At 36.8% G+C, this 27935-nt stretch overlaps 1 protein-coding gene across 14 annotated transcripts in view; it reads left to right on the forward strand.

The window, feature by feature from the left end:
* Positions 1-27935, forward strand: part of IKZF1 (IKAROS family zinc finger 1) — a 134975-nt gene that overhangs the window by 76634 nt on the left and 30406 nt on the right. For 6 of the 14 annotated variants that reach the window (XM_036738416.1, XM_036738417.1, XM_036738421.1 and 3 more), the window contains exons 4-5: positions 21131-21190; positions 27292-27552. The exons of 4 other annotated variants lie outside the window; for them this stretch is intronic. In XM_036738416.1, the coding sequence (XP_036594311.1) occupies positions 21131-21190; positions 27292-27552 (321 nt within the window). The remainder of the gene's footprint in view (positions 1-21130; positions 21191-27291; positions 27553-27935) is intronic. 4 more of the 14 variants (XM_036738418.1, XM_036738419.1, XM_036738424.1 and 1 more) reach the window with 1 other exon arrangement.

Raw genomic sequence — 27935 nt, forward strand, 5'->3', positions numbered from 1 at the left:
CAAGTCCGGCAATTCAATTCAGTTCAACAAGCATTGATTAAATACTTATTATGGAGAAAGGACAGCACCATGAATTGGGGACATAAAGGATTAAGAAGAAAAAGCCCCAGGATGGCAGAGTAGAGAAAGTATTCAGGTGAGCTCTCCCAACATTATTCTCCAAACAACTTTAAAATGATGCCTTGAATAGAATTCTGGAGTGGCAGAGCCAACAAAAGGTCAGAGTGAGACATTCTTCTAGCCCAAGACAAAATAGGACATTAGAGAGAGAGGAGGAATAGGGGAGGAGGCCAACCTGGAGCCCATGTAGATAAATCACTAATGGTGGGACTATGTGGTGGCAGCAGAAGCAGCAGCAGCTTCAAGAGCTGTCAAGCTAGAGACAGTAATCAAATGGGGTAGCTGGTCAGAAAGAGATGCAGGGGACCCTCTGTGCTAGCCATGAACATAAGACTAGATGCTGTTTTCGAACTATTTTGCCTATACTCACTTCTGAGTCATAATTCAAGGGGCAGGGAGTAACATTTTCAGTCAAGAGGGAGGGGAAGCCGTGAGGGAAAATAGTCACTTTCAGCCCAAAGGGAACAGGGACCCTGAAGAACAGGGCTGTTTCTAGTCCCAAGGGAAAAGTAGCCCTGAGGAGCAATGCCAGTTACAGTCCCAAGGGGTCAGGGGCCCCTTCTGGGTAGAACCAAAGTACAAACCAGTAGCACAGTGACCACATCTCTCCCCAGATCACACCACCTGAGAAGCACCAAAAACTTCTAAAACCCCAGAACTAACTCTGAAAACAGCAATGTGAAAAATCCTAAAGCTTAAGATAGTACCCCTACACACACACACACACACACACACACACACAGAACAGAGCCCAACATTAAGATAAAGTTCCAAATCAAGAAACATGGAGGAAACATGAGCAATCAAAAAGAAAAGAAAGAAAGAATCTAACCATATAAAGCTACTACAATGACAGAGAAGAGCAAAACACAAACAGAAGAAGATAATAAACTCAAAACATCTACAAACAAAGCTTCAAAGAAAAATGTGAATTGGACACAAGCCCAGTAAGAATTTCTGGAAGAGCTAAAAATGATTTTTAAAATCAAATAAGAGTGATAGAGGGAAAAATAGGTAATGAAAGGAAAAGAAAGGAAGAAAATAATGAAAAGACAATAATAGCTTGGTAAAAGAGGGACCAAAAATACTGAAGAAAAGTGACTTCTAAAAAAGCAGAATTGGCCAAATGGAAAAAGAGATATAAAAGTTCCCTGAAGAAAATAATTGCTTAAAAATTAGAATTTGGCAAGTAGAAGCTAATGACTCTAAAAGACATCGAGAAAAAGTAAAATTAAGTCAAAATATTGAAAAATAGGAGAAAGTGTGAAATATCTCATTAGAAAAAGAACTGACCTGGAAAATAGATCAATGAAAGGTAATTTTAGAATTATTGAACTACCTGAAAGCCATGATCAAAAAAGAACCCTAAATAGCATATTTCAAAAAAATTATCAGGGACAACTACCCCATATCCTATAACCAGAAGGTAAAATAGAAATTGAAATAATAAACAAATTACCACTTGAAAGAGATCCCAAAGTGGAGACTCATCCCAGGTCAAAGAAAAACTATTTCAAACATCCAGCAAGAAACCATTCAAATATCATGGAGCTGGAATCAGGATCACACAAGATTTATCAGCTACCATATTAATGGAGCAGAAGAGTTGGAATATGATATTCTGGAAGGCAAAAGAGCTGGGATTACAACCAAGAATAACATACCCATCAAAACTGAGTATAATCCTTCAAGGGGGAAAATGGATATTTTATGAAATAGAGGACTTTTAAGCATTCCTGATGAAAAGACCAGAACTGACCAGAGACTTTGAAATACGAGACTCAAGTGAAGCACGAAAAGGTAAACATGAAAATAAAATCATAACAGACTCAATAAGGCTAAGCTGTTTACCTTTTTATGTGGGAAAATGAGACATGTATCTTCTAAGAACCTTACCATTATTAGGATAGTTACAATTATTAGAATCTGCATAGAAAGAGGATGTGAGAATAGTTGATTATGTTGAGATGATGTAAAAAAAATTATAAGAAATCGGGAGAAGGGGGAAGGCAGAGGAAGAATGGGGAAAAGTATCTCACACACAAGAGGCACACAAGGAAGAGCTTTTACATTGGAAGGGGAAATGATGAGGGAGGCACTGGGTGAGCAGAGAACATTTGAATCTCACTCACATATAAATCGGTTCAAAGAGGGGAGAAATATATATATGTATACATATATACACACATATGCATATATACATACATACACATATGTATGTATGTATGCATGCATGTATGCACATACTCAATTGGTAATAGAAATCTATCTTACCCAATAGGGAAATAGGAAGAAAAGGGGATAAGAGAAACAGGAGGGTGATAAAGGGCAGGGCCAATAAAAGAAGGCAGTGGTCAGAAGCAAAACAGACTTGACAGGATAAAAAGAGCAAAAGAAAGATAAACAAAACAAAATGGAGGGAAATATGCAGTTAGTAATAATAACTGTGAATGTGAATGGAATGAATTCACCCATGAAACAGAAAGCAGAATGGATTCAAGTCCATAATCCAATAATATGTTATTTACAAGAAACACACTTGAAACAAAGAGTTGCACACAGAGTTAAAATAAGAGGCTAGAGCAGAATCTATTATTTATCAGCAAAAGTAAAAAAAAGCCAGCTATGGCAATCATGACCTCAGACAAAGCAAAAGCGAAAATAGATCTGATTAAGAGACAAGTAGAGAAACTACATTTCTTTGAAAGGTACTCACAGACAGTGTAGTAATAACTAAACATATATGCCCCAAATGGTATAGCATCTAAATTCTTAAAGGAACAGTTAAATGAGTTACAGGAAGAAACGGACAGTAAAACTATACTAGTGAAAGAATTCAACATTCCCTCTCAGAACTAGATAAATCTAATTAAGAAAAAAAGTTAAGTTGAAAAGAATTTTGGAAGTCAGATGTGATGGACTTCTGGATAAAACTTAGTGGGAGTAGAAAGGAATATACTTCTTCTCAGCTGTATATGGCACCTTCACAAAAATTGACCATAAAAACCTCACAAGCAAATGCAGAAAAACAGCAATATTACACGTTCCCTTTTCAGACAACAATGCCTTAAAAATTACATTTAATAAAGGGTCATGGAAGGATAAATTTAGAAACAAAATCTAATCCTAAACAATGAATAAGTCAAAGAATAAATCATGGAAACAACCAATAATGTCATTAAAGAAAATGACAGCAATGAGACAGCATAATAAAATTTGTGAAATGCAGCCAAAGCAGGACTTAGGGGTAAATTTATATGTCTAAAAGCGTCATCAATAAAAGAGAAAATGAGTAGATGAATGAATTAGGCATGCAACTAAAAAAACTAGAAAAAGAAAAAAATTTAAAATCCTTAATTAAACACCAAAATGGAAATCCAGAAAAACCAAGAGAGAGATTAATAAAATTAAAAGTTAAAAAATCACTTTTGAACTAATAAATAAAACTAAGAACTGGTTTTGTGAAATAAAATGGATATGCCCTTATTTTTAAAAAAGAAAACCAAATCACCAGAGCCAAAAATGAAAAGGATGAATAGTACTACCTATAAGGATGAAATTAAAGCAATTATTAGGAGTTATTTTGCCCAATTATATGCCAGTAAAACTGACAATCTAAATTAAATGGATGAATATTTACAAAAATATAAACTGTCCAGATTAACAGAATAGCAAATAGAATACTTAAATAACTGTGTCTTAGAAAAATAAATTGAACAAGCCATCAGTGAACTTCCTAAGGAAAAAATCCTCAGGACAGATTATTTACAAGTGAATTCTACCAAACATTTAAGGAACAATTAATTCCAATGTTATATAAACTCTTTTTAAAAAAAGGTAAAGAAGGAGTCCTACCAAATTTCATTTTATGACACAAATATGGCTTTGATATCTAAATCAGGGAGAACAAAAACACAGAAAGAAAACTATAGTCCAATTTCCTTACTGAATATTTATGAAAAAGTTTTAAATAACATACTAGCAAGGTGATTACAGCAATATATCACAAAAGTCATACACTATGAACAGGTGGGATTCACACCAGGAATACAGGGCTGGGTTCAATATTAGGAAAACTATCAGTATTGACTATATCAATAACAAAAACAACAAAAATCATATGATTAGGGCAATAAATGAAGAAAAAGCCTTTGACAAAATACACAACCATTCCTGTTGAAAACACTGGAAAGCATAGGCATCAATGGAACCTTTCTTAAAATGATAAGTAGTATCTATCTAAGACTAAGTGTAAGCATTAGCTGTACTGTGGATAATCTTGAAGCCTTCCCAGTAAGGTCAGGAGTGAAGCAAGGATGTCCATTATCACCACTATTCAATATTGTTCTTGAAATGTTAGCTATAGTAATAAGAAAAAAAGTTGAAGGAATAAAAATAGGCAATGAGGAAATAAAACTAAAATAAAAATTAAAATAAAACTATCACTCTTTGCAAATGATAAGATGGTATACATAGAGAATCAACTAAAAATTGGTTGAAACAATTAACAAATTCAGCAAACTTTCAGGATATAAAACAAACCCACATGCATCATCAGCATTTCTATATACTACCAACAAAATCCAGCAGCAAGAGATTAGAGTAATTTCATTTAAAATAACTGCAGACAATATAAAATACCTCAGATTCTATCACTGAAGACATACCCAGGGATTATATGAACACAATTACAAAACACTTTTCACACAAAGTCAGATCTAAAGGACTGGGGCAACTAGGTGGCTTGGATAAAGTGCCATGACTAGAATCAGGAAGATCTGAGTTCAAATCCATCTTAGTCACTTACCAGCCATGTGACCCTGGACAAGTCACTTAACCCTGTTTATCTTCCTCATCTGTAAAATGAGTAGGAGAAGGAAATGGCAGACCATTCCAGTATCTTTGTCAAGACCCTAATAGGGTCACAAAGAATTGAACACAAACAACAACAAATAATTGGGGAAATATTAATTGCACATAGGTAGGCCAAGACAATATAATGAAAACAATAATTCTAGCTAGATTAATTTACTTGTTCTGTTTTTGTGCATGAATGCCTCATTTCTCAAATATGTAGAGAACTGAACCAAATTTATAAAAAGAAGAGCCATTCCCAGTTAATAAGGATTCAAATAAAAGGATATGAAAAGCCAGTTTTCAGAAGCAGAAATCAACGCTATTAATAGTCACATTAAAAAAAAACCTCTAAATCACTACTGATTAGAGAAATGCACATTAAAACAACTCTTAGGTACTACCTCACCCCTGTCAGATTGGATAACATGATATAAAAGGAAAAATGGCAAATGCTGGAGGAGGATGTGGAAAAAATAGGACACTAATACACTGTTGGTGGAGCTAATGAATTATTCCACCAATTCTGGAGAACAATTTGGACGTATATCAAAAGGGCTATAAAATTGTGCATACCCTTTTACCCTGCAGTGCCACTGCTAGGTCTATATCCCAAGGAGATCAAAGAAAAGGGGAAAACGAAAACATTTATAGCAGCTCTTTTTGTGGTGACAAAGAATTGGAAATTGAGGGAATGCCCATCAATTAGGGAAGGGCTGCACAAGTTGTGGCATATGATTTTGATGGAGTACTATTGTGCTATAAGAAAAGACAAGCAGGATAGTTTCAAGTAAAACCTCTGATGACTTATATGAACTGATTCAAAATTAATTGAGTAGAACCAAGAGAACCTTGTACATTGTAATAGCAGTAAGGATGATCAGCTGTGAAAGATACTGATCAAGACAGTGACCTAAAACAATTCCAAGAGACCCATGATGAAAAATTCTACCCACATCCAGAGAGAAAACTGAACTCTGAATGCATATTGAAGCATACTTTTTTTTACTTTATTGTTTTACTTTGGGTGGGTTTTTTTGTAATGTGGTTAATATGGATATGTTTTGCCTGACTTCACAAGAAGGAGGGAGAGCATTTGAAACTCCAAAAATTTTTTCATGATTTTTTAAAAATTACATGTAATTGGGAAATATTTAAGAAAATGTAACAAATGAAAGAACCCCTGCCTTCAAAGCTCTTACATTCCCCAAAAAGATAGAACAAGTGCACAGAGGCATTGGGAAACCAATGAAAATTTCTAAGCAGGGGAATTACATTGACAGACCTGTGCTTTAAAAAGATTGTTTTGGCAGTTACATACAAGATGGATTGGAGAGAAAGAGACAGGAAACAATGAAACCAATTAAGAGACTGTTGCACCAATCCAGGTGAAAGGTTATAAAGGCCTGAATTAGGGTGTTGGCTATTTGTGGAGAGAGAAGGGGAGGAATGTGAGGTATGTTGTGGAGATAGAATCGACAAAATTTAACAGAATTCATTGTCTCTACCACCTTAGCATATGTGTTATTGTATTTACCTTTCCAGGAAGCTTGAACATCAGAGAGCAAAGAGAATATCCCATTGCTCTTTTAAAATACTCAGAATTTCAATATCATCTACTTTGCACCAAGGACCCTGGTCTTTCTATCTTGTCATTCTCTTTCTAGCTATCCTTGTTATAGTTTCTGTATAATCATTTCTCTTTTTGTGTTGTGTGTGTTTGGAAATGTTGACTATCAACGTTTCAGGTTTTGCTTTCCTCCCATTTTGTTAACATTTTTTCCTACTGTATAATTGAATATTTTCGTCCTATTAAAAAAAAACAAAACAGAATGAAGAGAAGATTTGGGATGACCCATACATATATTGCTAGCTATCCAAACTGGGATCCAGAATGCATGGTAATATTTGATTGGGTGGCTCAAGTTCTTATTACAATCATGCACAATCATACATTTATATAGTGATGCCTATTCTGTAAAAGGAGGGGGTTTGATTAGATGGCCTCTGAGGTCCTCTCCACTTCTAGGTCTATGAGGCTATGATCTTATTTGTAGCTAACATTGTAGCTAACATGAAATCTTTTCTAGAAATTGAAATTCAAGGGGAAATAGAAGGATGAGAAAGGAAAATATTTCCCAGGATCATAAGTAAATAAATCTTATGGATCATTTCTCTAGTGAAGGTTGGAGATCCAGATACCCATAGCTGTTTCTCTTTTTGAAAGATACCATTTGTACTCTAAAGCCTTAACCATCTGGGCACCCAGGAGTAGTCCAGGGGATGAATAACGTGTCATACAGTGGAAAGTACACTGGTCTCGAATCACAAGCAAATCAGCCAGCTTTCACTCCAAGAGAGAGAGTTTAGGACCTCTGGTTGCTAGCAGCACATGCCACATTTAGATACCTCTAATTGTTCTTCAGCTTGTCCTTGTGTCTTTCCTAAATCTGTCCTTCTGAAGCTTCTATCCAGTGGTGTTTTTCCTGCTCCCCTTGTTTAAGTATTCCCTGTGACAGTCCATCATGTACATAGCCATCTGTTATATACATAGCCTACCCTGTAGTTTCCCATTCTTCCCAGATCAAGGATCTGGGTTCAAATCTCACACTTGTTAATAACTTTGTGATCAATCAATCAATCAAATCATTCAAGCATTTTAAAGCATATACTATGTGTTAAGCACTGGGCTAGGTTCTGGGGATACAAGGCAAGGGAAAACTATTCCTTGCCCTCCCTCAGGAAACATACATTCTAATGGGGGAGATGATATGTAAACAGTTATGTACATAAGGATGATAAGGGTGAATCACCTACACTCTCCTGAGCCTCAGTGTCTTCATCTGTAAAATAAGTAATTTGAACTGATCTCTAAACATCTAGCTCCACAAGACCTTTTCACCTGTATGACAAATGATTAAATTTGTGCTATGAGATATGTTGGTGTGTTTTCCGTCCTGTACATTTTAAAGAAGCTGGGAATTCTCAGCAAGGTGGGCACTGAGAACCACAAAAGTGTGTGGCTAACTACTGTAATTTCATAAGCCTGTAGGAGGAGATGAGAAGAATAATCACTATCCCTGCCTGACCCCTTCTCATGGCTTAGGAATAGAAGAACACTACCCAAAATGTCTCTAGTTGGGCCAAAAGAATGAACCGTAGGGCACACACTCCCTTCAGCTGTCTGCAGAGTTATGTATCCAAGGTAGGAATGGCCTTCATGTAGCTATGTATTTCAAGTAAAATCATGGCAACAAAGTATCTTTTTCTTCTTGGTTGGGGCACATGCTTAGGTAAGAATAGACTAGAGAGTCAGAGGAAATGAAATCTCTTGCCTTCTATATTGAGAACACTTAGATAATTTGGTACATACTTCATCATTTCAGTGGGTCTGTGCTCTCACCAGAGTGGGTGTTCCCTCCATGATGCTTTCCCGTCTTCTCATGCTGGCTGATTCTTCTCCATGATTCCCCATAGATTCTCTTAGAGGATATGCCTGAGATACTCGAGGCCTTCCTCTAGGTTGAGTTTCCTTGTTTGTTTTTAATGTACCTCATCCACTGATACCAGGGTGTCACTTGATGTGTCTGTTCTCCATAGTACCTATGGGAGGAAGAAGCTCAGTGCTTCAAAAACCGATGATTTAAAACATTATTCAGAATTTACAGTTACAAAGTAGAATATACTAACTATTGACTTGATTCGGAAGAAAGCTTTCATGGGGAACTTTTTTCTTTTGTAAAGCAGTGACTTTCTCATTGAGAGCCTTTTTGATCCTGGTTACTCTGCTATGAAAAACAGGAAATTGTATCATCAGAGTTCAAACCCAAAGAGGCAGGTGGCCAGCCATTCCACAGCACATGAAAAACTTTCTGAAGTGGGCATTTCCCCTTCTTCCTCCCTTCAGACTGGGGCTTAGCTGTATGCATTGATCATCTATTCCAGATGACTGATTAGATGTTTATTTCTATGTTATTATGAGGATTAATAATAATAATAGCTAGCATTTGTATAGTGCTTTCAGGTTTACAAAATGCTTTAGGTAATTATCTTATTTGGTCCTCACAACCCTGTGATGTATATGATTCATCCAGTGTCATTGCAGCTAGAGATCATGTGAGGCAGGATTTGAATCAGGTCTTCCTGATTCCAAGCCAAGCACTATATCCCACTGTGTTACCTTAAAAAAAAGGAAAACCTAGTCTGGCCATCTTTTAGAACGTTTTATATTATTCCACTTCAAAGGGCAGGGATGGTTCAAGGGTAAGGTGGGAAGGATACTTTGTTGGTCCAGCCAACACTGACCATGAAATTCTTAGTTACGAGATCATAGATTTAGAGACCTTGAAATCATCTAGTCCTACCAAATTAGTAAAACAATAAATCAAGCCCCAGTTTGTAGTATGTGCAAATTTCCAAGGTGCAAATGCTCACATTTAAAATTTAAAATATTGGACAATTTGGTTATTGCAAATCCCTGAATTTATTTTACCCTTTCAGTAAATGGAGTATAAATATCAAACGTGTTTTAGAGTTACAAAAATAGGCTAGAAAATCTGAGATCTATTTATTTTAAAAGCTAAATATGAGATTACATCATCATCATCACCACCATCATTATTATCATTACATAAAATAACTGTTTTACAATCACCAGGTTACAACATGTCATCTCCTGTCTTTACATGTGTACATTATACCCATAAAAATTTAGTGAGATATATGTATACATATAGGTCTTTATTCTGTCATCCTAACAAAATCAAATAACTCTTACTTGATTTCACTAAAACCTTTATTTCCGTATTGTCTTTTGAACTGCTTAGGAAATGTTGTACATGTGAATGTATACACACATACACACACATGTACACATACACATATGCCTGCATATATGTATGTATATGTGTATGTGTGTATATATGCACACACAAGTATATAATACTGAGTCAGTCAACAGATTTATTACAGCACAAATAATTCAAGGGTTTAACTAATGGAAGATGGGGTTTGGAGGATGATGGAACATAAGAGAAAGCCAGAGGTTATTTCAGATCGGACAGTCTTTCACAAATTGTACCTAGAGCTTTTGAAGGTATCAGTCCCTTGCAGTATTATATGCAATAGTTATTGAAAATTAAAGTAAAAATGCAACATTGCAAGCCACAATAAATCCCCCTGTACTTTTTGCAGTCTCATCCTGACCCAAATGCATTCTGGTTTGTTGACTTCCTTGATACTTCTCCAATGTTAGGAACAGAAAGTGACAGGCAAGCCCACCACTTTTTGCCTCTTCACACCTGGTATAAGGTAGATTCCTGAAACTGATAAAATGTCATTATATTAACTTCAGAAAGGAATCCTAAGCAGCTCCCAAGTGAGAGACAGCTTAATATAATGGAAGGAATGCTAAGTATGAGACGTGGAAACTGGGCTCATAATCCTGGCTTTGTCACTCGCTGCCCTGTTTCTTGGGCAAGTCAGTTCATTTCATACAACCTCATTTTTCTCATCTGTAAAGTGAAGCGGTTGTATTAGATGATCATTAATAGCCTTCCCTACTCTTAGTCCTGTGATTTATCACAATTAACCTTTAGTTCATCATCTCTCTCTTGCTCTCCAACCCACCCAGGGAGCCATGTTGTCCATAGCTCAGCATTAGTGGTGGGCAGCAGGGTGATTAAGTTGAAAGAAATGAAGGTAAGCCTGTAGCATTCTGGAGATCTCCTTATCTTTTAGACACAAAAGTCAGGGTAATCTATGCCATTATTATGGGACCTCTTTCAGGAAAACATTTCCAGAACATTAGCACTAACTGGGTGGTATGCTGACAGAAGGTTACTTAAGTTGTAAAGCAATGGGTATTTCCATGACCTTTTTTCCTCACTGGTGTACAATGGTGGATTGCAACAAGGAGTATCCCAGCAAGCATATGCTGGCAGTTGACACTAAAGTAATAGCAGTTCAAAAAATAGTGCTTTGCAAAGGGTTAAATAAATGCTTTGCCACAAATAAGATTTTGTCCCATCTAAAGCTGACAAATGGGTGGTCAAAGGATTGTAATACATATACCTATACATGAGTTATAGACACACACATATGTGTGTATATGTGTGTATGTATTTATACATATATGTATATAAATGTATATGTGTGTATATACGTGTGTATATGTGTATCTGGAAGTGACCTCAGAGGCTATCAAAAGCAAAGTCCTCATTTTATTTTATAGATGAGCAAACAGAGGCCCAGGGAAAATTAGTGATTTACGCAAGGTCACATAATAAGTATATTAATAATATAAAAAATAAATACCTATAATAAGTATATAAAAGGTTCTTAGTATCCCCAAAACCAAGGCTCAACAAGCAGATCTGATTTTTCCATGCAGGGTTTATTCACATCTAGATAGCCAATCTTTTACCAGAATATTTTGGGTGATTGGAGTTTTCAAAATCATCACATAGATCTGAGATCTTATTGATTTGGTTGTGCCCTCCAGTGATACAGACCTCGATTTATCCACTTCTGCCCATCCTGTGTAACTCTTATCCATGTCCTCCATAAGTTTGCCACATGGGATGGCAACATGCTATCAGGGATGGGGAACCTGTGGCCTGCTAAGTCCTTGGGTATAGCCTTTTGACTGAGTCCAAGTTTTATGTAACAAATCCTTTTAGTAAGTATATTTGTTCTGTGCAGTTTGGATTCAGTCAAAGGGCCTCACTTGAGGACCTAGAGGGCCATATGTGGCCTTGAGGCCATAGGTTCCTCACCCCTATAGCTAGATGGAGATGCTCTTCACTTTCTTCTGACTTTTCTAGAATGCCTGTACACACTTGGGCTGTCTGTGTCTTAAATCTCATCCTTACCACATGACCAGTCCATCTTATTTTTCAGTCAAACAAAATGGTAAGAAATCATGGAAGTAATTGAGGGGTGCATGACCCTGACTAAGGAAAAATGCAACCATCTCCACTAGTTAGTGGCAGTGGAAAGAGATGGAAGAAAGGGCATAAAAAGGAAGATTGCAGTCTTTTAGGAGGAAGCATTCCTAAAGAGTGTGGAATGCCAAACACAGTCTAAGTGCCCAGGCACCAAGGCTGGATATCAAGGATTTTATCAAAGGGATTCCTGTAGGGCATTGGACTAGATTAATTCAAATTCTTCTCTAAAAGTTGATGATTCTGTGGCAGAGGAATTTCTGCTTTGACCTGCTCTACCATTCCTGTTGTACTTATTCTTTCTTGGCCTGAACTGGGTATATACAAAGCTGAAAATCATTTCAATAAAAGGAACGCTGATGGGAATAGAGCAGCCTTGGAACCCATTTATTAGAGCCTGGGCTGATAGAGACCAAAGTCTGGGATTACCATTTAATTCAATGCAACCTTAAAACTCTGCTCAGTACTCAGCACTGTGGTGGACACTTAGGGGCAGAAAAGGAAGAATATAAAAGAAATTTAAGGGCAGAGTTGCTGCCTTTGAATATTCGAAGGGTTGTCATATGAAAGAAGGATGAAACTTATCCTCTTTTGCTCCAAAGGAAGAACTGACAAATTTGGTGATTGATTATGAGGGTAAAGTAGTGAGGTGAGTCAAAGATGACTTTAAGAATGGTGATAGGGACAGCTAGGTAGCACAGTGAGTAGAGCACCAGCCCTGAAGTCAGAGGGACCTGAGTTCAAACCCGGCCTCAGACACTTGACACACTTACTAGCTGTGTGACCTTGGGCAAGTCACTTAACCCCAATTGCCCTGCCTTCCCCCCTCGAAAAAAAGAATAGTGATGACATTGTGGAAAGTTAGAAGAGGAAGCCAGTTTGGCATGGTGAGAGTTTCAGGAAATCGTGATTTTCATTTTGGATTTGCTGATTTTTCAGAGACTAGAAACATATCCAAGTGAAAAATCCATTATATGGCTAAAGATACAGGCTGAAACTTGACTAAGAGGACAGGAGTAGAAATGAACATTTGAGATCTATCGATTGACAGAGCAGTAGAGAGTTCTCTGATGAACATAGAGGCACAAAGTTCATACCTAGAGTAACCAAGAAATAATTCCCAAGGACGGCAGGGACATAGAAGAATATTGTCAAGAATGTTGAATGACAGAATGAGCTCAGACTTGAGGAAAATTCTAAGGACAGTAAAAGGGGCTTTTAAAGCTATTTTAGGCCAAGAAGGCAAGAAAATGATTGGCTTAGCTGATAGGGTTTAGTGTTAATGGACAGCAGAGGAAGAAAAACTCCTTTTTCTCACCTTCTATTTCTAACTTTTCTGTCAACAAAGATGATCTTCAGATGAGAAAGGGTAGAACAGATAATGAGGTAATCGAGACCAAATGTGGATGAAGAGCTTATAAAGTGCTCTCTGGCATCTCTAAATGTTGCCTTGTCTTCTCACCTAGATTAAGCATAATCCAAGGTACCTAAAGAATTAACAGATCTGATTGCTGGACTGCTCAGAGGAATCAAATATCGATTTAGAGTTGGAAGGAACTTTAGAGGATGTTGTCTAATCCCACCTTATTTTAGGGATCAGGAAACTGAACCCCAGAAAGGTTAAGTATTAGGTAATTTGCCCATGATCACATAGGATCACTAACTTTGAAACTTTGAGAAAGAGTGCAGAACAAAAAAGTTGCTGTAAGACTGGAGATGAAAAAAGAAGCTGCTTTGACTAAAAGTGAAGTGAAGGAAGATTGTGTAGATTGTAGAAAGATGACCTTGAAATTGATCCCTGAAAAATAGAAGTAGGGGGCAGCATTGTACAGTGGAAAGCACAGTGGCTCTAAGATCAGAGGATGTGTGTTCAAATCCCCCCCCCCTTTGACATTTGCTGTTTAATTTTCCTCAACTACAAAATGAGGGGATTGAACTAGATTAGAGGATGGAAGAGTTCTTTCCAGCCACAGAACTATATGGATATAGATGGATTATTTACAAGCATTTAAAAAAGTAGGCAAGCTAAAAAGACAGTGTGGGGAAAAATACCAAGCTAACTTCATTTCCTTTTAGTATATCGTGGTTTCATCAAAGTATTTGACGAAGTCTCTTACAGTAATGCAGACCAGGTGAAGAAATGTGGACTGCATAATAGTAAGGTGAATGCGTAGGTGCTAGAATGAGTAGATGAGTGTTGATTGAAGGCAATCAGAGGAAGGAAGCCCTATGCTTAAGATCTCTGGTCTTTTGTCCTTGTTCTGTTCAACATATTGATCGTTGATTTGGATAAAACAAATCATGTGTGTGTATGTATGCATATATGAAATTAGTGAATGCTCTCAAACTAGGAAAGATAGCAAATTTTTTGTATCTTATGACTTGGAAGGACATGGTTACTTTCTAGTCCAAATCCCTCATTTACAAGTTCAGAAACTGAGGCCCAAAGAGGTTAAGTAACTTGCTCAAAATAGAAAGTGCCAAAGCAATGCACTTTCCTTGGTACCATACTGCTTCCCCTCTAATCGAATCCATACTCAAATAGAAATTCCCAGGAAGTGATCATCCATCTTCTACTTTGGTGACTTCCATCAATAGGGAACTCACTAACTCCTAAAGCAGTTTATTACACTTTTAGAGAGCTCTTATTGATCAAGGGAGTGGTTTTCTTTATGAACAGCAAAAATTTGCATCTCTGCAACTTCTCACTGCTCTTAGTTTTGCCTTCTATGGCCTGACATAATACAAATATTTCACAAGACAGCAATCTTCCTCTTCACCCCTGCTAAACTTCCCCAAGTTCTTCAGGCAATCCCATTAAATAATTTCAAGCCTCTTCCCAGCTTGACAATATCCTTTTTAAAATATAACACCAAGAAATAACACATTCCCCTCATCAGGGCAAAACTATAACTTCCCTTGTTTGGGGTAATGTACACCCTAAGATTGCATCTGTTTATTTGGATGCTACAACGTGTTGCTGATTCACAGTGAGCCTGCGCTTCGCTAAAACCTCCAGATCTTTTTCATATCAGCTGTTGTCTGGACATATGTCCCTGACTCTGTGTTTATACAGTTGATGCATTTGAACGCAGATGTGTTGCAGTTCACGTAATTAGATTTTGCTCATCATAATAACCTATTGAAATCTTTTTGGATCCCACTTCTGTTGTCCAGTGTATAGCTATCCCTCTGAAACATTGTCTTCTATAAATTTGATAAGCATAACATCAGTGTCTCTGTCTAAGTTATTGATAAAAATGTTGATCCATGGGAGTACTCTGCTAGCTATATCACTCCTCGTAGACATCAGTCTATTCTTTGGTTTATGCCATTCATCCAATTTCAAATCCATCATTTAACTGATATAGCTCTATTTTATTCTTGAAGATACTGTGAGAGACTTTTTCATAAGCCTTACTCAAGTCTAGGTATGTCCCTAGAATCCCCCAAAAAAGCTTATTCTGGCATGATTTTTCTCCTTTCTTTCTTTCTTTCTTTCTTTCTTTCTTTCTTTCTTTCTTTCTTTCTTTCTTTCTTCCTTTCTTTTTTTCCTTCCTTCCTTCTTTCCTTCCTTCCTTTCTTTTTCTTTCTCTCCTTATATTTCCCAGGCTAGAAGTACAGCATCCACTCATAGGCCTAGTTGCGCTACTGATCAGCCTGGAAGCTTTGACCTGCAGAGTCATTTTGCCCCTCCTTAAGCTGACTGATGTTCTCCCCCACCTCCACTCAGGGGGCCTACTCATATTGGTGCAGGGATTGACTTAATGACAGACAACCCTAGTGCTACTCAGAACTCCTGAGCTCAAGCAAACTACTAGCCTTACCCACCCAATTACAGGTGCTTACAACCACACCTGGTACATGACATTTTGTTGGCGAAGATATCTTCACATTTTAAATACCCTGTAATATAGGAGAGAATAGAATTAGGATCAGTGTCAGGGAGTTAAAGGGAACCAGATTTAAATTCAATATAAGAAGGAACTTTATCTCACTAAGGGATGATTGGTTATTAAAGAGGTTATTGGTGACTTTTAAGCTTGCTGAGGAGTAAGTAGAAAGAGGAGCTAGATCATAGTGAGGTTTGGAGGGAATAAATGGGGAGGAAATAGAGATAACAGGCATAGACCACTCTCTTAAGAAATTTAGTAGTAAAAAAGGAAGTGGAAGAATAAAGTGGAAGAATAGTCAAAGAGGGAAGCAAGATCAAGTGAAAGTTGTTTCAAAATGGGGGAGACATGTGCACTTGATGTGAGAGTATAGCACAATGCAAAGAGTATATAGGGGTTCTGGAGTCAGTGGAACAGGGTTTAAATTCTCCTTATCCTTATCTCCTGTGTCACCTTGGGCAAATTATTTAGTCCCCGGGTTGCAGTTTCAGGAGGGGATTGGACTAGATGTCTTCAGAGGTCCATTCCAGTTCTATGTCTACAATAGCAGAGGAGAAATGTAAGAACAAGGACTGAAGGGAGTCCTTGAAGAGGGAAGGTTGGAAGATACTGGAGAACCAAGAAATGAGAATGAGAGTAAGATCTTATCAGTTGTTTGCCCCTTCTACAAGAGGGATACAATAAGCCCTTTGCCTTCTTAAGGGACAGAATTTTGAGGGCAAATGTTCACAAGAAAAATGATTTCTAAGTTTGATCTACAGTCCATAACATCAGCACTTCAAGGACCTATGCTATTTCATCGGTGGGGGCATTCCCTTCACCAAAGCAGGTCACGATCTCCTATGCTTTAGTAGAGAGAGCTGATGCATTGTTGTACCCAAAATATTCATCATGCTGAGGTCATCTTGGTGATGAGTTTAAGCTAAGTGAGGCTTGGTCACGGGGCTCCATTTGGTTAGTCATTCAGAGGCAGACTTTCTTGCTAAAAAATTATAGATGACCTATTCAAGGTATTGCTCTAATTCCTCTTGAAGTCACTTTGTATCACTTTGCATATACTTAGTATTTACTTCACTTGCATACATGTCTTATCCTGCCAATAGACTATAACCTCTTTGAAGGAAAGGGTTGTTTCACTTTTGCCTTTATTCCCCAGAAATTAGCACAGTGTCATTGATATGTAGTAGAAATGTAAGGAATATTTGTTGAATCTCCCGTAGGATCGTAGATCTAGATATTGAAGGGACCTCAGAGGCCATCTTATCAAGCCTCATTATTTTACAGGTTAGGAAACTGAGGCACAGAGATGTTAATGGCTTGCCTAAAGGCACATAGGTAGTGTTAGAGATGAGATTGAATTGATTCTAACGTAAATATTTTAGCATATGAATTCGCTCATGTAAAATATCTTCCCATCACTTTCCCAGGCGTCTACTTTCCTAGCTTAATGGCTATTTTCTTAGCTTAATCACAATGTGGCAGTTTTAGGAAATGAACCTATTAAAGACCAGATATATAGAATCTGTAAAAGTCACTTCAAATCATATTTAACATAGTTAATATGAGAATAATGACCTGAATCAGTCTGAAAGGCGAACATAATTGTAAAAAGATGTATACAAGTACATTCCAGTTTTAGTCTGAACTTAAGTCTAAATGTTTTTACCTCCCCCAGAGAATATCATAAGCCACCTTTCAACTTGGATGCGGAATATAATTATTTCTTAGTTTTCAGAGGATCGCCTCTATTCGAAATGACAGTGGGTATTAAAATCCTATAATTGTACATGCAACTAAGTATACACTGAAAAAGAAGGCATAGTATTCCCCTTTTGTGTCACCCAGTACTTAACTCAGTGCCTGGCACAGAGTACGTGCTTCATAAATGCTTGTTGACTTGTTGACATTACTAACATGTTTTAATTTCTCCTTTTCAGTCTTCTACTCAGTTTGATTAGGTGAATTATGAAATGACCTGAGAAAATGATTACAAACTCTTGGTTAATGATTTCTAGGAATAAAGAGCATTCTTCCAAACCAATGGAAGTTAGTTTAATTTAGAACAGCAAATTTCCGTAAATTTAGAAAGCTAAATTTCAGTTTAAAGTGTTGACTTCTTAGGTCTATACCATCTTCCAAAAATAGGTTTGAGAAGTTTAGAACTACATGAAGAAAATTTTTTTTAATTAGTGACTCAAAGAGAGTCACTAAGAATAAACTGTCTCCCCACTCCTCGTGTCAGCCTCACAGCTCCTGCCTCTAGAGCAAGGACCTTGGCCTATCTTAGTGTTCATCCCCCTTTTTCTGCCTTCCTTGTATGGGGGAGCAAAAGGTACTATAGCCAGCTACCCCACTTACTCCAGGCTAGCCCTGAAAAAAAAATCCCACCAGAAGTAATGTGAAGAATTGTGATTGTTGCTTTTCAGGAGACACTAAAAAGACCTCTTATTATAAGAAAATCAGTCAGTTATACTAGAAACTAAAGTGTAGACATTGTCGTATTGTAGCAAGTAACACTAATAAATTGGGAGAATGTTTCTTTTGCTGAGGGATTCAAACAGATACACTCACTGTTCAGGAGTTTTCCTATTGGCCGCTTGAAAACAGAACAGACAATGTGGATGCAGTCAGTTCGATTCAATAAGAATTCATTAAGTACCTGCTTACTAAGCAGAAATAGCACTGGTTGAGAAGTCAGAGAGTTAGGAGTTCAAATATTGCCACCAATGCCCATGACCCATATAATCTTGGTCAAATCACTAAGGAACATCTAGGTAGTGCAGTGGACAGAGCACTGAGCCTGGAATCAGGAAGACCTGAGTTCAGCTTCAGTCTCAGACACTTAATATCTTTGTGATTCTGGGCAAGACTGCCTCAGTTTCCTTAACTGTAAAATGGGAATAATGATAATAACCTGCAAGGTAGGTGAGGATCAAATGAGATACTATTTGTAAAACATCTATCAGAGTACCCGACACATAGTAGGCTCTATATAAATGTTAGATATTTTTATTGCTTACTGATTCTTCGGGCCTCAGTTTTATCATCTGTAAAGCAAAAGAGGTTGAACTAGGTGGCCTCTGAAGTCCTTTCCAGCCAGAGATATGTTACCATAGATGCTGGGGATATAAAGATGAATCTCTGACTTCATGAAGTTTATAATCTGCTGTAGGGATGCAGCATGTACCCAGATGACTATATACGAAGTTATTTGGGATGGAGGTGGTGCCAGTCAATGTGAATTACTACTTATTTCAAATCCTTCTTTAGTATTAGTTTCATTGTCAAGTTTGTCATGCTTTTGTGTGTCTGAGAGTATGTGTGTAGCTTCATTGACTTATGCTTGTCAGTGGCATCTAGGCAGCAGGAAAGAGAAAAATAAAGTGTCAAATGCTACCTTCCTATTCAAAGGGAGTTGCTTATGTACTAGGAAAATCTTTAGTATACTGAATATAATCTGGTTATTATGTATAGCCTTAGAATTTGCATATTTACCAGCAATATGCATGGTAGCTACTTACTGCTGGATCTTGTACATAATGGAGTGGAATAAAGTGAATTTTTGCAATTTCTGGTTATTATAAATAACCCTAATCAAGCATTGGGGAGAATATAGCATTTCTTCGTCTTTTGAACTCAGAAACCATCATGTGATTTGGATCCAAATGACACTATTCCTGCCAGCAATTTCTGTAGTGTAAATGATCAATTTAATCAGTATTGCCATATTTTGTTTTTTATTAACCTCATAGAGTCAAGGGTAGGTATTTGTGTATGCTCAGTGAGGTCTGAAAAGTACACCTTCCATGATTTTACTACCTATCTTCAGTATTATATATGTAACATGACTTAGAACAAAATAAACTCTGCCATTTTGGCTTTAAAATTTTGTGAATTTACAAATATTAACTAATTTACAAAATTAGTAATATTTTAAATGTCCCTTTTTTCACCTTAGCTAGCCAGTTACCTTGCCTACTTCTAACCCCTCCTGTGACTTCCAGTATTTTATCTTTTCAATGATTTCCATGTTTAAAAGTGCCCCCCCCATTAATTTGACAAAAACTTGGGCCCTTAAATGAATTTTTTGAAAATGCTTTTCTGAATTTCACATCTCATAATGTGTTATAATATTATCTTGTCTGTTCAGTGCTATGGACTGCAGTGAAAAACATTTCCTTGAGATCATGGATAGCATGACTGAAACTCATGTCCTTAATAAGTAAAAGGTGTATTGGGGCATCTTGTTCAGTTCTGTTACACACCTTATCCACTCAGAATGGTCAGCATTTCACTTAGCAGTAAACTTAGACATTTTCCACACTATTGAAGGCTGCACCTATTTGACTTGACTTCTTGATAAATCAAATGTGTGCCTTTAGGATCTGTAGTTTGCACCTGAGGATTAGCTTTAACATAAAATCATTTCTAGCAAATAATCTCATGACCATATAGTTAAACTTTTATTGGATATGGTAATTTTATGCTACTTTGAATATTTTTGTAGATGAAAGATTTTTAAACTTTTTTTGTCATGGATCCTTGGCAGTCTGGTGAAGCCTATGGGCTCTTCAAAATAATGTTTTTAAATTCATGAAATAAAATGCACAGAAGTACAAAGGAAATTAATTATATTGAATGATACGTTAAATATTAATATGATTAACAATAGTATTATTAGTTACATTAACATTAGTTATATTAGCAATGATTGATTTAATGTGCTGTTTCTTAAAAAACAACTTCACAAACTCCAGGTTAAGAACCTCTGGTATAGATCCTCTTCAAAAACATCTTTGTCCTTGTTCTCATTACTTGTCACCGTATTACCACATACTCCCATTACATAAGTGGGAAAACTGAGTCAGGGTGGTTATTTTCTCACCCTTACAGAAGAGAAACCATGTGGCACAGTGGATAGTATTCTGGGCTTGAAATCAGGAAGACATTAGGCAAGTTACTCAACCTCTCTGTACCACAGGCAACTCCCTAGGACTTATCTTAGCCAGATGGTGATCTATGATTTTTGCTGATAGAAGGATCTTTACAGCATTCACCATAGATCCTTCAGTTATCCATGGAGTATAGAAACTTTAAGAGAACTTCCTTGTGTCAGAACCCTAAGAAGAGCAAATTGCCATCCTAAATGTTTATGTTGATGATATCTTTTCCATCTTCCTTGTATGATGGCAGTGGTATGCCATGTGGTTAGGTAAGGAGTGGTTTTCAATTGATAATGTCATGTCATCTTTTTTGACTTTTACTATATTTCTCTAGCAATATCACAACCCAGCTTCCTGTTTGCCTTCTTTATTGCAGTTACATATGGGGCTGAAGGCTTTAGGGATTTTCACGCATTAATTCCAAAATCTTATTCTCGTAAGTATACAATTTGCTTCTAGAAAATGACAACCCACTGACATTGAATCCATCTTTTTTCTTGGTGTTGTTCATTCCAGTGCTTGGTATTCAGTGTTACACATTTTTAAGAACCCAATGGCATATGCCATTTAATATTTGATTGGCAAACAATATTTGAAGTATATCTCTTATGAATATTTTAAATCACTATAAAAAGTTTCAAATTTTCATCCTTATGAATCCATATGTTTTCAGAAACAGTTAATACTTAGCATTGATGAACATTTTACATTTAATCATACAGTAAGACTATAGGAAAAGTGAAATGGAGAGTGGAGTAATTATCTAGTGAATTTAATCCATATTCAAAAGATAATTGGGATGATTCAAGCATTTAGAAAAAGCTCCTTTTCCTCAAAAAAAAATTTGGTGATCTTGAATTGTCCAGATAATTGTGATAACTCTCCACTTCAGCTTATTATCACAATCATATGTATCATTTAAGGTGGCCATTTTTCCCCAAAATTTGTTTCAGTTATTGCAAATAATATGGCTTTGTGATTCATTTGACTGCCATGTTACTTCCAAGGAAACTGCTGCATGTTGCATGCTCTGTGTTCGTGTGTGTAGTTTTTATGTAGATATATATTTATATTTATATCTATGTGCATATATGTATGATAAAGATATATATATATGTACCACATATATATCACACCCCCAAAAAAGACATTGTATAGGTAAATCATCTAACCATCAAGTTCCTTGAATATAAGCATCTTAGAAATATGGAAAAGCTTTTTTTTCAATGATTTTAGTATTTTTAAAGTAAAATCTGTAAATTGTATTCTTGAATGTTTGGATGGCATATCACATAGTGATGATATATTTTAGAAGGGCAGGAACATAGATTTGGGGCTCAAAAAGATCCCAGAGGTCATCTGGCCTTACCTTTTCATTTTACAGATGAAAAAACCCACAGAGGTTAAGTGGCTTGTTCAGGGTCACACAGATAGCAAGCAACAAACCCAGGATTTGAACCATGGTAGCAGGAGTACAGTAGTGGCAGTTCTATTAGTAATATAAAACACTTCTCTTATTAATGTTATTGGCCAATAAGGAGTATCATTAGAATCGTAATGCCGTGTGCACAGTTTCTTTCACAGGCAGACACTGAGAACTGTTTTTGCCCAAAAAAAATAAAGAGGTTATTTTAATTTTTATGGCAGACATAAAAAAATGGAGCCCTATGCTCACTTCAGTAATGTTAATTAATGCACCCAAGGATAGCCTTTGAGTTGAGCTGACATCATCACTATACATCACTGACATCATCTTTCTGCATGAAACAATGTGCCATGTATTAAATTACTAAGTGCATGCTGAATATTCTCAAATTGATGTTGTTGAATGAAAAGAAATGTTAATTTCCGTTTCTTTTTATTATTAACAGTTGAATGGGAAGGGATAAAATTGTTAACAAACACATCTTTGTAACCTTCTTTGAATGAGTATTTCCAAGTATTAAAAGTTTGGGAGATTAAATCACTCACTGAACCTTTTGTAAATTGTACAAGATGGTTACCTAGTTAAAGTGGCTTGAGTTGGTCACCATTTTGGAACTGAAGTAGAGAAACCATACTGTTCAGTAACAAAGACTAACAATAAGACCGGCCAGGCAACACTCTAGAGGCAGTTTGAATAGATACAGGAGAAATGGATTGCCTAAATAGCACTGCTTTCAGAAGGGGTCAGTGACACTCCAGTGTACCAAATTTGACCTTATGCTAAAGCTATCTGGGGCAGTTTTGGTTTTTTGTTGGTTTTTTTTTTGGGGGGGGGGCGGTGTCGAGGTGGTAATAGAGTTGATTTGTTTTTTGTTTGGTTGGTTTTTTTAAGCCTGATATCTATGCAGATTTCTGAACATACTACTTAACAATAATCTATTCTTTTCTTAATAGGGTGGAAAAATGTAACTGTCAAAGTTAATCCCTTGCAGCATGTTTATCCTAAATAAATTACTTTAAATATTTTTACACAGCCCTATTTGCTTCTCTCTCATTTCAGCTTTTCATGCTGGAATTGTATTACTGTTATAAAGAAACTTTAACAAGTTAAAATTATGAAACTGTAAAGTTACAATACTAAGTTTGATGTGATCTGAAAAGGAGAGCCTTATTATAGAAATAGTTTGATAACTAGTATTAAAAAACCCCAAAAACTGCAATACCAAAAGTACATTTTATAGTACTATTTTATTAAGTCTGAGAAACTTTACTTAGTTTGAGTCATATTGTAACATTTAATTCAATCCTTTACCATTTGTTGTGGTTTGTGTGTATACATAGATATATAAGGAACAGCTTTTCATAAAATCTAGTATATAATATATACTTAGCTCTCCATGTATATGTATATATGTGTGCTCATATATTTGTGGATGTCTTTATAAATGCCTTTCTAATACATATGTTTTTTTTTTATTTTGTGAATGGTGACCAACTCATGCCACTTTAATTGGGTAGCTATCTTGTACAATTTACAAAGTTTTACTGAGTGATTTAATTTCCCAAACTTTTAATACTTTGAAATATTCAATGTATCAGTATGCATGCATCTCTAGGTATACGCATATAAATGAATGTGTACTTAACACAGCTCATCCAGGTACTCTCTAGGCACAGACACTAAGCTCGTGTGAATGACCCATGCTTATGGCTGATTGAATGTTACTTCCTCATCCCCTCCCACTCACCTACAGGTGGTGTGGGCAGCAACCAGGCTTTTCTGTACCGAGGATGCCTCCTGGTGGCCAAGATAGAATACAACCCAATGTCCCTCTTCCAATTTTATTCCTCCTCAGATAGACCACACACACACACACACACATTTTGCCACTTTTTAAAGATTCACAGCCCCCATTAATTCTCCTTTAATGCATCCCTCTTACATCTTTACAAATGTTCCTTTTGAAAGACATTTCCTTCTCCTTTCTATTCCACTTTCTTGGCTGGATACCTGGTGAATGTCTTTCTATTCCAGCTATTACGGACAAGGAACAATAAAGAAAAGATTGGCAGATCTCTTCCTTTCACTAGGCCACCCTTCTTCCTCCCAAAGAAGTTCCGTATGTATCATCCACTGGCCTACATAGGTCACATCCCCAGATGCTCTGCTATGTGTAATATTTTATCACTATTTCATTCTTCAGAACCCATACGTTTCTCTCCCATTTCCTTTTTGACATTCTGCTCAATCTCCCTAGTCAAGCAACCTGTCCCACTTACCCAACCACATGAAAATGGCAGCTGTGCTGTTATTCGTTCCTGTCGTAATCCAGGAAGTCTTAAGAGAATCAACAAAAACCCCAGTTATGAGGCATACTAAACCAAATGGCAAACCAGTTGAATATCTTAATACTAAAGAAAAGCAGACTGACCTTTTTATGCTGGTAATAATATCCACATTTTAACTAAGACAAGTAGTGTAATGGAAGGCTTAGAGGTAGATAATATTGGATTAAAATTCTGGTATTATTATTTACTACTTAATTGGCATTAGGCAAATGACTTCTCTTCTTTGGACCTCAGTTTCCTTTCCTTTAAACTGAGGGGATTGTACTAAATAATCTCCAAAAGCCTTTATTGCTCTAAATTCTATGAAGAGAAAAACAAACTCCACTCTGACTAGTCTCCCCTTGGTGTAATGATCATGGCGAAAAGTGGGGAATACATATTATAAATGTTCTGTGGATTAGTTTCTTTATTCTAAAACCACAAAACCTATACTTCTGCATAGCCAATCATTTTATACATTATTACTCCACTAAGAACTTCTCGGATGATGGCTATTCAGATCACTGTCCCCCAGAATTCATTCGAAAGCCATACTACATTCCTGAACCACTCTGAAGCTCATAATTTTAAAAATTTTCCAAGTTAAATTAGTGTTCATTTAAGATGTCCCTGCATACTTAATGTCCCAAAGCAGCATAGCGAACTAATACAGGGCCTTCCAAATTTATATTTACCCCCAAAGTGTCAGTTAAGTATTAATGTTACAACAGCTATCTTAGAGATATCTCACAGAATTCCCTAATCTCCACCCACTGTTTGCTAAACCACAAACGTAGGACATTTTTACCCCTTTCTCTTTTTCTCATGTAATAACAGTAACATTTACTCTCTTGTCATCCAAAGTATCTTCTTTCATTTTCCAGTCACATTGAGGATCTTCAATTTTTTTTTCTTTTGAAAGGCTGCCTCCCTTGATAAAATTGGGGAAAATACTTGGTATTTTGTCCATGGTGCTTATTCTCAGTCTGAGTCAGCCTTTCGAAAGGCCAGCCCAAAGGTAAGAATGTTGCCCATGGGCTCTGGACCCCTAGGAGTCTGAGTTATCCATAGCACGAGCGTGGAAAGGAAGGTAGGGAAAGAAGACCCCACACCATTTCCTTATATCTGGGTACCTAGGGGATCTAATAAACTAGCCAGGTTATTTATTGATAATATTTTATAGTGATTTTTTTCCAAAGAGAATGTGGTAGAGCCTAGTTCAACCGAAGCTGAGTCTTCTGCAGAGAGGGCAGTGTCTTTGTGGTATACCTTTGCTTTCCACTACCAGTTGCTTACCAGATCTATTCCAAAGTCATAGAAATGTTCAACCGCATGTGAAACTCTGCTGTGGGAATTTAGCTTGACAGTATCTCAAATTAATTAATGATGTTTCTCAGTGACTATCCAAAAGTTTCTTCCAGGATTTCATTGGCATAGGTAGTCTCCATCCATGCAGTTTGTAATCTTTACACCATTTAGTGACCCGACTTCTTGCTGTGGTCAAGAAAATTCATCATCTCTTGATTCCTAAGGACCCTCTCTCAAGCTGGTTCTCAGATAATATGCACGCAGCCTGCCGCTGGGCTCATACTCAAAGTTTTTCCATATTGGTAGAGTCTGTCTGAAATTGTACCACCAACAGACACTTCAGGGTCATGTCATATGCACGTGCACACTAGGATGAGGCATGGGATTAAGACTTTAGTGGAGGCATCAGATGATTAAATTAGTTAAATTATATTTAAAACATCAGTCTAAAAAGCTGTAATAGCCTTGATCTAGATACACAGTTACAGAACAGTTATTTTCTCTGGCAAAGAGCATTACTATCTCAATCTATTCTGTGTAGTTATGATTTCTAGTAGTATGTTATGAGTCAGTACTTCAGGAGAGGGCAAATAAAATCTCTCCAGTGCTCTTTACAAGGCAAAATGTGTGAATGAAATGAAAATTATAGTTTATGTGACACGGTGGAACGAGTCTCAGAGCCAATAATGAATTTGTCTTCATTAATACAAACTCCTCCCACAGTCTGTTCTTTCTTGGAGAAATGAGTAGAGCTCTATGACATTCATAGACTAGTATAATCACTCCCTCAGCCATCCAAAGGAGAAATTTGGCTCATAATTCAGAAAAATATTTTGTTCATTTTGTTCCACAAACTTCACTTATTTCATAGTAAATGATGAGGAATTAGAATGTTAATCTCTATCAGGTGCTCTCAGGAAAATGAGATTAATATAAATAAGGGAGAAATTTAGAGTTCATTTGGGAGAATGAATATATACAGAAATTAACATACACAGACACGTGTATCTGAGTATAGATAGGTATATTTTTGTAGCCGTGTTTGTTCACCATCCTCCCCCATCTAATAATGTTTGTAAGGGTCTAGGGAAAAAGCAGCATTGCAGCAATTTGCTATTCAGTGGTGGCTTTTGCATGCTTTATAGATGAGAAAATGTTTAAAGTGAGAACTGTACATGAACATACCCATGCCTATCAATAGAATCAGTTTGGAATGCAATCAAGTCATCAGTGATGAGCCATTAATGTTTTGTATCTAGCTGCCTGGCTTCCATTCCATATTGCCCCATATACCATTGAAGTTACCTACCCAGAACAAGCCATCCCATCCATGGTTGCTTTCTCCTTGGTATATCACTTAATCACTTTTGTGCATGTAGTAAGTTACCCACTTTGATTTGATTGTCTTTTTGCCACCGTCTTGTTTGTTGTTCCTTTGCAATGAAACTGAGTGGCATCCTGTATTATTTCTTTCAGCCAGTAATGTTAAAGTAGAAACTCAGAGTGATGAAGAGAATGGGCGTGCCTGTGAAATGAATGGGGAAGAATGTGCGGAGGATTTACGAATGCTTGATGCCTCCGGAGAGAAAATGAATGGTTCACACAATGGCCAAGGCAGCAAAGCTTTGTCAGGAGTTGGAGGCATTCGACTTCCTAACGGAAAGCTAAAATGTGATATCTGTGGGATCATTTGCATCGGTCCCAATGTGCTCATGGTTCACAAAAGAAGCCACACTGGTAAGGCCCCACATAGTTTTTCCTTTAGGGGTCTAGAAATGGTCCCATGGGTCACCTGCATAGAACAAACTTGTTTCTTTTCTGGGTTGGGATCATGCTCCAGATTGACTTGTTTTGCAGCATCTCAAATTTTTTGAAATGATGTAGAGAGAGATATCTTTCTTACCTGAGAATAAAGTTAAAGAGAGTATCTAAAACTGTCAAATCCATACTACAAATTAAGGGGGAAAGAGAGGAAAAAAGACTGGTTATTTAAGTGCCAGCAAACAGTATGCATTTCCTATCATGGGCCTAACTTGACATGTAAGAAACTGTTTCAAGTATGCTTTGAATTAATATTATGTAGCCCTAAATGAATCTGCTTCTTATGACTTAGGAGGGTA

The sequence above is a fragment of the Trichosurus vulpecula genome, chromosome 9, assembly GCF_011100635.1.
Source record: "Trichosurus vulpecula isolate mTriVul1 chromosome 9, mTriVul1.pri, whole genome shotgun sequence".
NCBI lineage: Eukaryota > Metazoa > Chordata > Mammalia > Diprotodontia > Phalangeridae > Trichosurus > Trichosurus vulpecula.